Source organism: Cynoglossus semilaevis, chromosome 3, assembly GCF_000523025.1.
Source record: "Cynoglossus semilaevis isolate Cse_v1.0 chromosome 3, Cse_v1.0, whole genome shotgun sequence".
Taxonomy (NCBI): Eukaryota; Metazoa; Chordata; class Actinopteri; order Pleuronectiformes; family Cynoglossidae; genus Cynoglossus; species Cynoglossus semilaevis.
In genome coordinates, this window is record NC_024309.1 from 2,470,957 (window position 1) to 2,484,502 (window position 13,546).

Genomic DNA, 13,546 nt, shown 5'->3' on the forward strand with positions numbered 1-13,546 from the left:
GTACAAGATACAAACAAGGTCATGAATACATTCAAAACATACACACCACCAAAGGCTTCACTACACTGAGATGCATACATACAAACAGGCTGAAGGTCTGACTGGCGAAAGTGAGTTCACTATCTGCCTCATATATGGAGTCAAAGGACAAAAGCAGTTCCCTTAATGGAACTCTTCCAAAGATTAATTCACTTCATCTTGGCCTGTAAATTGGGCATTCCGCTGGCTTAAGAAACAAATTGAATGCAAAGGCAGGGGGTAATAACAACATTTGTCTTAGTGGCGGTGGGAGAAGGGCCCGTTTTCACGGCTGTCTTCCACACGAGCTGGTGGCTCGCTCTGTGTTGACTGAAGTGAAACTGCATGCACGTGTTATGGTGGATGTGAAAACCTTAACACTAGACTACAAGGCTTTTTACATGCAGAGACAAAGATGTAAGAATATATATATATATATATATATATATATATCATAGCAGCTAGACACTCCTGTTTTTAATGCATTTGGCATGTACTGTAAGCATGATATGTGTATATGTTTTTTTTTCACGTCTCCATGTTGAAATGGTACAGATGAACAGATATAATGCTCTGATGTGTCATCCCTAGATACATGATGTAGCCTGTCAGGCATGTGCAGATCTGAGAGCTACTGTTGCAGATCTAGGTTGGACTCAAAGAGGGAGTCGACCTGGTATCAACGGTTTGAGTTTTCCACCGACAATACCTTCAACGTATCTCCATATAATTCAGGACTATCAGACTTTTGGTGCTTGATCGCTCTCAGCTAATCCTTTAGTTATGTACGCTACTTATTTTTATATGAGCAATGACTAATTAGTTAATGTAATTAGAACTCATTAGATCCATGTAATCTGTGTGTAATATACTCAGTGTACATACATAATGTCTGTAGGATTGTCTAATGGTTCACTGTACTGTATGTAAGGAACTCATTTGGGTAATCACTGATTGTCATAAAATTACTCTCTCCACTTTCCCATGTTGGATATATTTTATTTTTATTTTTTTAATACTGTAGTAACACTTGTACTGCATGAACTTAAATATCCCAGACATCAGTTTATGTGAAAAATCTTTTTTGTAGTTTTCCCCATGACTTTTATGATGGGATCTGCAGTACAAGTTCAAATAGCTTGTATATTCAGGGGTTTGTAAAATACAATGGCAACAAAAAACAAACCTTAAAATATATTTAAAAAATAATAAAGAGAATAAAAAATACTCCCAGGTGTAAAGTAGGGCCTGCAGTACATTTCTAAATGCAACCTAAATCATTGCACACGTAGTCAGCAAACAAGGGCAACTAATTTAAAATCAATGAAAAATGAGTGGCTGTGTTTCTCAGGCACAGGTGGCAGGTTGTAAGGCGACAGACCGGAGTGAGGAGAATATGTGGTTGACATTCAGTAAATTCTGCTGGTTTTATCAATAGCAATTAAAGCCAACCCCGAAGCATTGATGAAATTATTTTTCAAAACAGAAGCATCTGTTATGAGTATAGATTTACAGTTACCTGATACGTGAACATCATGTGTGCATGCAGTATATATTAGTGATTGCACAGCACTTGTGAAAACAACAACTGGGACAAAAACAATGCCTGCACCCTAATTATTATGCTCTTCACCATGATAAGATGTCTGGAGTCCATCTACATGACAGGTAGTGTTTGCAGCACGTCAGCCGGAAATTATGTACGTATTATTTTTTTTTAAAACAACAAGATTTATACCTAACGCCTCATGCACTGTAGCACCGGATGTGATTCAAGGATAAATTAGTGATGGCCTGTTTGTGCTGCTCAAAGAGATGCTAGTTTTGACGCTAATGTCCTGGCAGTGAGGGGAAATGGCACTGGTTCACTTTAACAATGTTACCCTAACTGTGTGGAGCAGTAAAAATCTGCTAATATGTCTGGGATTTACACTAAGGTACTGGTCTACCTTTGAAGATGGAGTTGTTGGTCCTTATCCTACATGCCTGCAGACAAATCCACTGATTAACTCGTAGATATATGCCCAGACTTTCTACTTGTTAATGGAACTTAAACAGAACTACTATTAATGTTTGTCTCACTAAATAAATCGTTCACTTCAGCATTACACACTTGTCTGAATAGGTTTCTGAAAATGTCTGAAGCTGTAAAATTACATCATCTCCAAGTGCTCTTACATATCCAGCTAATAGGGAAGAGTGACCGACACAATTCAATTGACTTTCAATGGATTCATAAGCTATAATCCCGCAGCAAAACCTGAGCCGCAGAGAATTGAGACAGTTTTGAAGAGCCAGGACTATTAATGCAACAAGGGCAAGATACACTTCTGAACGTACTTGGCAGTTGGCAGAGTTTCATCTTCTACATCCTAATTCTAACTTTCTCTTCATTCTATTCCTCTGTATCTCCATGATAGTAGTGTTTAAAATGATGGTCCTACAGAGTCATCATAACCATAAAATCAGTTTTAATTGCTGCTGTGTTTATCTGCAAGGATGCTCACCTTTACTCTGTAGGTCATACTTGTCTTGTCCCAACAAGTCTCTAGAGCTGTTTGTTACATATTTTGTGGAAGGTTTTTACTAGTTAAATGATAAGTGATAAGGTAATGAGGCTCATGACGATGACAAAAATGGATTTAAAAATGACAGACAAAGATCCTATTTATAGGTGGAAGCAAAAAAAATAAAATAAAAAAAAATTTTCTCAGCCTATTATTGTAACCATTACCATTTAAACAAATGCCCAAATTATCAATGTGAGGGAAAAAATATGTTTAAGAAGTATCTAAAGTTTGAGGCTATCCATATGTCACTATCCCATACAAAGAAACAGTGATCGGGCATGTGTGCATAAGTGAAATTTACATAAAAAGTAGGGAGCTGCATAGTGTGAGTCTTTTTATATGTATGCGGGAGGCTGTACATGTGGTGCGTACTGAAAGTGTTAAGGGAATTACACTGCCTGACTCAGTGTATTATTGTATCACTGTGGTCTGTGCTCCACAGACATAGCATTATGGCAGCATTCACTTAAAAGAGAAATTTCAATTCTTCAAGGAGACTGATAGACTGTGACTGGGAGAGTGAGCAGTCACGGTGGCTGTGACAGTATATTTTTTATTATTTATTATTAGATGTCTGGTATGAGAGCAGTCTAATGTTTAAAAGAAATAATAAAAAAAAGTATACTGTGAAACGCTAATACGAGATTGAGAGTTTTGGCAAATTCTCGCTGCATGACATATTTCAGGAAACCATATATTTACGAATAGGTGTAAAGAGGCTTTTCCGTGACCATGTGTAAGTATTTTTAACTGTTGTTCAAATGTCATGTTCAGTCAAACACATGTCATTTTTAGTGACAGGTTCAAATATACATTTCCTTCTTTTCAAAGTAAAAATATATATTTTTGTTTTTTATATTTTGTTGACTTAATTTATGGATGAAACGAGGAGGGAAATGAATGATTTCAGTTGACTGTGTTCCTGCGCAGTTCACAGCAGCCTGGGTCAGCACTGACACAAACCAAGAAAACTCTTTTCTTAAACATACACGGCAATTCTCCTGCAAGAGTGGCAAACAATTTAACAATCCAATCCTCCCCCACCCCCTCATATCACATTAGTAATTTTGGATGAAGGGAAAGGATGCACGTTGTGAACAGGGAGATTGGGTGGATTAAAGGAGAACAAAAGAAGAAAGAACGAAAGTGATTATGGCCAGATGATAAAACCACTGGAGAGCCAGGGAGGGATAAAAAGAATTAGAGATACTTAGTCACAAAAGAAAGAGAAGACGACGAGAGGTATAAAAGCTGAATGAAATGATTAGAAGAAGCCTGGGAAATCAGTGGACTAAAAGCAGAGCAGTAGGAATGAGAGAGGAGAATCATCAGGGGTGATTAGGGATGAGAGAGTAAGAAGAAAGCGAGCAAGGCACAGAGGTTTCTGTTTGATTGCATTTTTTTTAAAGGTAAAAGACAGGGGCGTGAGCAAAGAAGCGCATGGACAAGAATGAACAACTAGGCTCAACAAGATTTATGGAAGAGTCGGGGGGGAGAGAAAATGATTCGGACAGAAATGTACAGGACGGAAGAGAGAAATTGCAAAGCAATTAACTGCTGCACTTTGTTTCTACACAGTGACTTACTTGTCCCAATGGTAGACAAACCCACTAATGGAGACACACACACACAAGACACAGCCAGGTGCACACACACACACACACACTGACACGGGCTGTGTAACCTCAACAACACTGAAGATTTCACTGAACCAAACCAGTTAGCATCCTTTAGCCACATTTCTATTATTCTCACTTCCTAGAGGGAACAACCACACAAAACAAGACATACATCTTTAGATAGAAATGCAAATTCCTCATATACCCATATACCGTGTTTGGGTTAAACAATTTAACCAAGCTGATCCATTTCGAAACTATCACAACAGGGGGCAAGTTTCCCCCTAAATTTCTTGTAGACAGGCTAATCACATTATCTCTAAGGTTTTTTTTAACATAATCCCTGAATATTTCAATTTATTTATCCACCATTTTCTTTTTTTCAAAATAATTTTAAGTCTAATCTCAAGCCTGCCAAGAGAATTCTTTCATTTCCAAAAGTGTTAATCTTTAAACAGTTTTCAAAGATCAAGACTAATCACAGCCTCTGCATTTACAAACTGCAATTCTCTAGGCATCATCATCAAATGAAACTGAATGTCTTAAATCTGAACCTGCTATATAATTAATAATTGCAGAACAGAAACCGTGAATTTGCCTTGTGTGGCCCTAGAGGAGCAACCAGATGAATGTGTGTGTCAAATGTCCTGACATAGTTAATGAGATGAGAAAAGGGTAATCTGATTCCATAACAGACAGGCTCGGGGGGCATCCTATTTAGCCACCCACATTGTCACTGCATGACTTAAAGGTAAATTCTATTCTACACTGCTGCTCCTCTCCTTAACATAATAAGTTATAATAAATAATAATATGCAAAGCATAACCACATGAGTGCGGTGCAGATTGTAGGCCAATTCATAGTTTCTGCATGCGTGATTTGGCAAAGGTGTGCTGAAGCCACTGTTATCTCAATGATGTAAATGTCATCATCCACCTATGACACAACAACCTATGAACAATTATGATTTCCTAAATTATTCACAAAATCTCGAGGCAGGAACAATGGAATGTAAGCATGAGTCAAACTGAAACAATGGACATCACCATCCTGAGAACTTGGATTAGGAAATAGTATTAACTGAAAATCTGGGGTACTCAAATACAAATCTTAACGGCCAAGGTCCACTTATAGTTGGACGGGTATAGTTGGTCAAGCCACAATCCATCCACATGTATTTATAATATTTATTATAATTATATATTACCTTTCTTTTTCATATGTCTTTCAAACATTGGTTTCTAATGCTACCATAGTTTCAAAGAGTGTACTGCTTCAAAAATCCAACTAACCACTGACAAGGGGACGAGCAGCCCGTGGTCTGCAAATAGATGGCTTCTGGGCCGGATCTAGAGTTTGGGCCACCATTTGGCTAGTGCTCTAAATGGACAATGTTGTTTCTATGTGGCCAGTGGACCGGCAAATTGTCCAGTATGCACCCCAACCCAATAACTTCTGGGAATAGCTTCAGCTCTCTCCCTTGAAATGGAGTGTCAAGAAAAACTGATGAATCTTAAGCCGACATTATCTTTAATGACCGAAAACAACGAGCTAAAATCCTTTAATTATCATTTCCTGACATACTACGTATCTTTTGCATAGTCTGTGAAAAGCACTCCAATCAGGAGAATAGGTACCAGAACTGCAAATTAAATCTCATTTAAAGTCCCAGTTATTATGAGACATCATAGTGGGTGGTGTAAAATGTTGCTTTGAAAGCACTACAACAATGGCAAATTAACATATTGTACAGTGACAAGTCATTACACTGTACAGCTGGAGTACAACGAAGATGAGAAGACACCCATCGTCAGCTGCTGGAAGGCCCGATACATCTGCATTTGTGTATCTAAACCTCTCTGCTTATGAGATTTTCAGTGATCTGACACTCGCTTCTTTTGTTGTTTTCATTTAGAAACCAGCAAAAGAAAGCGCTGTTAAACCATTGAAATGATTCTGAAGGGTGACATAAAGCTGACAGATGCTTCAGGCCACATTAGAATCAGTGCAAATCTTTAGATTACAGCTCAACATGAAAGCATTTGTAAAACCTTGACTGGCCTTGAATATTTAAATAAAGTCCGATCCACAGACAAAAGCATAAAATATACATATATGATTTAATCTCCCTCTGCTCCAGGTCCTCTCTTTTGCCCTACATTAGTACACTTACAGTACCTCAGCCTTTTATGTGCACCAGGGAGATGAAACACAGTCGGTGGGTCAACCAGTCCATTGACTTTTACTGTGTAAGGGTGTCTCCACTGGTAAGATGGAAATGTTAATCTTTTTTAACCCTCGGTGCTTTGCCTCAGACCATTGGTCACAATGACACTGTCTGTTCCCCCGAGTGTCGAACGTCTGGCCACTGAGGAAGGATAAAGTCAGTCCTGCTGGTCCAATACAACATCACATTTATGACTGTCACACACACACACACACACACAAGCTTGCTACCCTGCCCCACACCTACCCACCCACACACACTTTCAGAATCTTGTCCTGTACTCACAGTCTTCTTAAGATACGGAACTGCCTTTATAAAAAAAGAAAAACTTCTCAATTATTGAGTACAGACATTAAACCCCTCCCTTCCCTGTAAAGAATCCTGTACACTCAGAGGTAATGCCGTGGTTCACTGAGCACAGTGTGGTAATACAATTATTAGATTATAATTGTATAATGAGAAATACAATACTCATACTATGTCAAACCATTTCCACAAGAACCTGTAGAACATTCAAGTTTGGAAAGTGCTTCCCTTCTTGGGGTCATGTCAGGGCATTTTAGACACTGACTTTGTTAGGATACTGTAGCAGAGTGCTCCGTTTGCAAGTTGAGCTGTACAGTTCCAATAAAGATTTCATAAAAATGTGATCCATGCAAAGTTTTGCAAAGCAGACCAATCAGTTGACAGTCCAAGCAGAGTTTTTATTAGTTTCCCACAGGACCTAATTACTCAGTTCACTGTGTCCTGGAGTGTCAAGGCAGAAGGAAAAAAAATAGAAAAAAGAAAAATACAAAACCCTCTTCACCTCTCATTAACCAAAGTGTGCCCTTGTCTAATAAAGATAAAATAATGGAACCGTTGCACGAGGTACTGTTTGCAACAGTGATTTTAACCTCCGTGATGGCACAATACTTAATTCAAAGGCAGGATGAGAAGAGTCATTTGAAGTTTTTAGTTGGTAAAGTTATTTAAAGTCCAAAATACTTGCTTTAGAGGAATACCAAAAATAAGTCTACATGAATAGTAAATGGACAGGAAAGTGACCCTCGGCTGTCTGTGCCTATTTAAGGATTCATACCACTAAGTCCTATAACACTTTTAGGCTCATAATGCCAAATGATGGTATATGAGAGGAAGGACATGTTAAGATACAGGTTGGCATTGAATGTCAATTTACATTTCCCGAGATTATTTCTGCTTTTACACTCATGGGGATTATAATTATCCCCACACAAACTGAACTGTATGAAATAATCTGATACAGCATACAGTAATTCATGCATAGATCAAGCTGTTGGCTACAGTGTAAATTTAATGTTTTACAAGTCTTTAAATCAGCCTTGTTCAAGCCCCAAAGCGGAACTGTCTTTAACAAGACACTGAATGTCTCCTTGCTCCAGGGACGCTGATGCTGACCCACTCAGACCTGCCAATTAAAGGATGTAGGAGGACGGACGATATCCATACAGAAATCAATGAACTTTTATAAATAGTCTTTCCACCGTGCAACCAATGGGCCGCGAGTTTGCCTCGCTCCACTGAGCAAAGGGTTCCGAAGAGAAGAAAACGCGGAGCTACACCTCCTCCAAACTCTCCTTCTCTTTTCTCTCTCTGTTCTTTCACACACACTGGCTTACGCGCGCGCGCGTGCACGAACGACCCCGAGCGCCTCATCGCCGGTGTCTGTCCTGCGGGATGATTAATTAGGCGCGTCCCCGGACACATTCATGAAACCTGGGGGAATCAGTCTCACTGAAGCCTCCGTCACCGTCAGCAGGATCGTAACGACGCCCCGAACGGACTGTGCATGAGAGGCTGCCAATGAAATAAAGAACCAAAGCTAATGGTCCCCATTTCAACAGTGATGAGCGCCGCAATAACACGTTTAATGGCACATTAGGGTTTTCAACTATCAGATGCAGAAAGCACAGGGGGAGGAACCCACAAGAGAGCAAATTAAACAGACTACTTATAGGCGTGTAATGTAGACTATGATAAACTCCCCAGCTCCCCTGGAATATGCGACTGAGACTATTAAAACAACATGGAATGTGTAAATACAACACTGAAATTGCATGTTGTTGCTTGTTATTACAGCCAATCATCCAAACAATAAACACAATAGGGCTTATATAAATCATTCTATAACCTCTTTATCTTAACAAGTAAATTTAAGTAAAGTAGCTCTGGAGGGAAAAATGTTGGTTCAACGCCCAGATCTTAGAATTATTAAGAGACTCATTAAAACTTGATTTACACAGAAAGAAACTGGCCTCAGTGATGAAGATGTGAAAACATTGACTTGCCTCCAGGTCACAGCTGCTTCGATGTACAGAGGGCAAGAATTGTTTGTTTATTCATTTGCATTGTTTTAGTTTATAAATAATGTAAGGATGAGAGCACAAACGAACAGTTTAACAAATGATGCTCAAAAGCAGCGCTTCATCATAAAAAATAAAATAAAATTAACGTCTCATCGTCAGCTGGGTACAAACTTTGTCTTGAACCAACACTCCAACCAGATGTTCAACAGCAAACACACTGAGACACGGGTCAAATATTCAGCAACTCCAACGCCAGCGATGAAAACAACTGATAATCCCGGTCGCAGACGTCAGTTTACCAGAGATTTTGAAATGTAAACATGCGTAAACTCTAAAGATAAGCCCGATCTGGCTGCGTGATCCATCCCTGCTGCAGCCTGGCTCTTCAGCACCGGAGAGCGCCAGCTGGCATCACCGTGGGAAGACCTGCAGCATCTACACAGGTCAGCTCCACAGACACGCATGCTTTCTCTGCCTTCCCTCCCGAGAAACACTTTATGACACCTCTGAACAAGGCACCGATTTAACACAAAAAAACTTACGGGATGTTGGTAAAGCTCCGTAGACAATGTTGACAAAGCAGAAAATCCACAGAGTGACCGGCAAAAGCACCGTCATTCCGCGGACAGGACGGCGCCGCAGCATCTTCACAGCCGGTGTGAAGTCAGCAGAACAGCAGCGAGAGTGAGGAGAGACTCGGGGAGGGAAATGAACTGCAGGGAGGCGCTGATGATGCCCGTCGGTCTGTGACTCTGGCTTCGCAGTTGAGAACTGGCAGAGAGGAGATTGGCTGCACAGAGTCTCTCATTCTCTCTCTCTCTCCCTCTTGCTCCCTCCCCCTCTCCCTCCGCCTCTCTCTCTCTCTCGCTGACTTGAACTACCCCATCTCCCCTCACTCTTTCTCCCTCTCTCCTGTATCTCTTTATGCATGTCTCTCTGTCTCCCCTCCAATAAAGAGATGATGTAAAAATTGACGGAGAAACTCACTTCTTCCTGCAGCTGTTCTGCCTCCCGATTCTCATCGATTCACAACTATGACAAAACTAAAACAACAACAACAGCAGCAACAACAACAGCGGGGTTTCCACATGCAGCCTTAGGACAGAGCAGCAGACATTCCTCTGGATGCATGCGGGATATCTCGTGAAAACGAATAGTTTTCCTATTCTTCATGGGACAGAAGTTCACTACATCCTTCTCTGTCTCGCATCTCCTCACCCCCTCCTCTCAAATGTCTCTGTTTCCAATAACCACAGTACCTCCTTCATCTCTCGGTGGTAATGGGGTACATTCATCGCCCTCTTCTTTTTCCTGATCTTCACAGGTCCAGTCAGTAACAGAATGCCAACCTGAAGCATCTTAATACCTCTTTCACAGTTCCCAAGTGGGAATGTGGGGGAAAAACTGTCATTGCCTTAAAATATATTATTTCCAAACAGGTGTCAACATTTGCGTTCATAGTGGTTACATTAGAAATAAAACGAAGACATACCATACGTTGTCATTTACACACACTGTGGGAAAGGATTTTCCTTTCACCAAAGCATCTTGAGCTTAACATACCATTGGCCGGTTTCTGGGTGTTTCAACTTCAGAGAATTTTTGACAGAAACTCTAACTAAACTCTAACTAAAATCCACCAACCATGAATAGCAATATTATAAGCTATAGTTTTGCAGTTTTTTTTACTTTTTCCCACATTAATAATTTCAATATTTGGATGAATCACACAACGAACCGGATGTGAAATGCATTCATCTGCTACCAACTCCATGCTGTTATTTGTCTTTCTGCTCTATCAATATAAACTTTTTTTTTTCATATTTCGAATTTAATCAAGATAATTCCACAGCTACTCTGTCATTAAGCAGATTAAAATGAATTATCAATTCAAAGTAAAATATTATCCCAATCCTGCATGTTTTTGCACAACAATATGTAGTACCTGGAAGGAACCCACAAACATGTACAGTATAGAAAGAGCATCAGTTACCTCTGGGGAACACAACATTTCAAGTGAAACAGACATGTTTGCCTGGCTGACACAGAAGCAGATTTAATCCCTGTAGGTCAGACTAAGACAGCCAGATAAGGAGCTTCAGAGTAGACTCTCTCATTTTGGGACCTTTGTTACACAGTTTATGACTGAATGAAAAATCCACACTTTGTTCTTTATTCTTTGCTAAAGATGAAAATATCAACAGGTACAACCACCAGATCAGGTTATATTTTAGTTGCTTAGCAAGAACACATACATATTTAAGCTGGTAATTATATTAAGTTGTTTTCAAATGTCTCCTCTTTGTTTATTATAATGAAAATCTACTTGAACAAAATCCCCTGCACTCTCATACCTTCTCCTTCTGCTCTCACTGCACAATGATGAGCTGTGAAGCCAGGCTCTTCACAAATACAGCTCTGCTGGTAAACTCAAAGTCCAACTAAAATCTACCATGGTCACTGTTCTGATGGTCTTAAATGTTATGTTCAATGGACTGAATATTTTGAATGGCCTTGTACAAAATTAAAGAAACAGATGAGATTTTGCACATATAAAGTTTTCTCCTTTACAGTCGATCTCCAGCCCTCAAATGAGCCTTTTGTTGTGTGTATTTTCCCATGCAACAAAGATCAATTCATGACTAATCATGCCTCAGATGCAACTCAGCACCTTTGCATCATTTACTCTATGTGGACCTATGAATATTTTATTTATCCTCAACTCTATCTCCACCCACTTATCAGGATCTTGCCTGCAGTTCTGGCTCAAAAAGCGCAAACTCGGCGTGTTATTTGATTTTAAACATGAGCGTAGAGCAAGTGGTTTCACCAAGTCCATGAATCAAAATGATTAAATGTTAATGTAGTACACTCCTCAACTCTACAAATAAGTGTAAGTTCAACTTAGCCCTCAGTCTTGTCTATTTTACACGTCAACAGCTGAAGCCTGACTGCCTGACACTCCATGTCTCTCCAGCCTTACCCAGCTGGTCTAAAAAATAACTATAATTAGCTACATTTGGGATTTTTGATACCCAACGCAATAATGTTTTGTAGGGCTATGAAGTGTGTGTTTGGTGATAAAAACCTTGTTTTGCCGTGATCCAGAGGGTCTCCACTCCATGACAGAGAAGATGGGAAACTTAGTGTTCTATGGTCTTCATCCCTGTAAACATGCACACATTCAAGCGCGTTAGCTCTTTGGTTGGCTACAGCGGTCAAAGACACAAACAATGACAGCAAAAGCCATAGGAAAGTCACCATTTACTGAAGAGGATTTATTTTTAATATTTCTACTAGTATTAGTAGTACTATTACTAGTATTTCCAGTATTTTATTTATACTGTCAATGTGTCAACTTTTCATCACGTGTCATAATTCATCATGCATTCTTACAAAGGAAGGCATACTCCTAATTACAAATTAAATATACGATGACAGCACAATGTCATTATGACAGCTAGGTTGAAGGGTCAAAATATATTATTTAATATATTAAATATTGAAAGATAATAAGCTGCTATATTTGATCTATAGTAAAAGTATGCATGTACTGCTACAGTTATTATTCTGCAGGAGAAATAGCACAGAATGTGATATTTAAAAGTATAAACATGAGAAAGAAAAACCTATGACAGCCTCAATAATGTAATCACATTCACAGTAATGGACTTCTATTGTAAGTCTTTGTACTTCACAAAAATTCACTTTAGGTAAAAGTCAGCAGGGGAAAACAACAGACATAGTTTTATCTAGTTTCTAGTCTAGTCTAGAATATGATGTCCATTTTGGAAAATTAGATCATATTTAGAGGAAAACTGATTACAAACAGTGATGGCAGGTGTAAATTCAGTAACAGTTTGGAAAAGCTCTTATAGACTTATAGCATCAACATGCTTTAGGTTGTATCACACATAACAGTACAGTAGTTTTTATATGCATTTAAATATTATAACATATTCATTGGTATTGCTGGGTGAAATCTAAAACAAATTATTTTACATACAAGTATGTGGAGAACAATAAAAGATACTGTAAACATTTAAAGTACTTACAGAGCAAAACTTAAAGGCACCCAGAAGGCAAATATTCCTGTGCAGTAATACCGGTGTGTTTTGAACCTCATTGCCATTTTTACAGATGCAGTGTAGTATAGTATAATTTTCAAACCTCAATACAATAAAATAACCATATACCACACAGTAATGATCAAGTCCTATCAGCAGTTTCTTTTTTTCATCCTATGTTTTTTTTTCTTGTTGTTTTTTTCCACCTTCTCCTCTTAATGATTACTCCACCCACTGTACTTCACCACGCCTGCCGTTAGCTATAGGACAGCACTCTTGACAAACAAACGGGTTTGTCAATATGTCAGGCATGGTAATTTACAGCCATCCTTCATCTCACAAATACAACCCTGTTGAATGATAGCTCATAGGTTCAGATAAATAAAAAAAAAGTGGTTGACAGCGATGATGAATCCCCCAAGAAGGGCTGTTTTTGTTTAGTAAAGTGTTCATAAGAAAAGGACAATTTTCACTCCCAGCTGCTACCTTACTGCCTCGCTGCTATTATCTACCTGCTGTAGAACAGAGGAAATAAAGCTCAGAGGTGATGTCATGGATTGTTTGTGGGATCATTAGAAACGATGCAACCTATCCCACAAATGATACACGGAAACACCTGCAGTGCATAAACCTCTAAAGTTTTCCTGTGGAAACAGAACCCGGCTTTATCCATAAATCCCTGGACTGTGTATTGTTGGCAAACGCAGAAAAGAAAAA

General features: G+C 39.1%; 1 protein-coding gene across 3 annotated transcripts in view; it reads right to left on the reverse strand.

The window, feature by feature from the left end:
- cntnap2a (contactin associated protein 2a) overlaps positions 1 to 11,813 on the reverse strand; it is a 241,864-nt gene extending 230,051 nt beyond the window's left edge. For 2 of the 3 annotated variants that reach the window (XR_003049312.1, XM_025054369.1), the window contains exon 1: positions 9,305 to 11,809. Coding sequence is in view for 2 of the 3 variants with exons in the window: in XM_025054369.1 (XP_024910137.1) it covers positions 9,305 to 9,407 (103 nt within the window). In the remaining variant the exon portion in view is untranslated. Of the gene's footprint in view, positions 1 to 9,304 lie in introns of all 3 variants that reach the window. The other variant, XM_025054370.1, reaches the window with a different exon arrangement.
- Between the last annotated feature and the right edge of the window lie 1,733 nt (positions 11,814 to 13,546).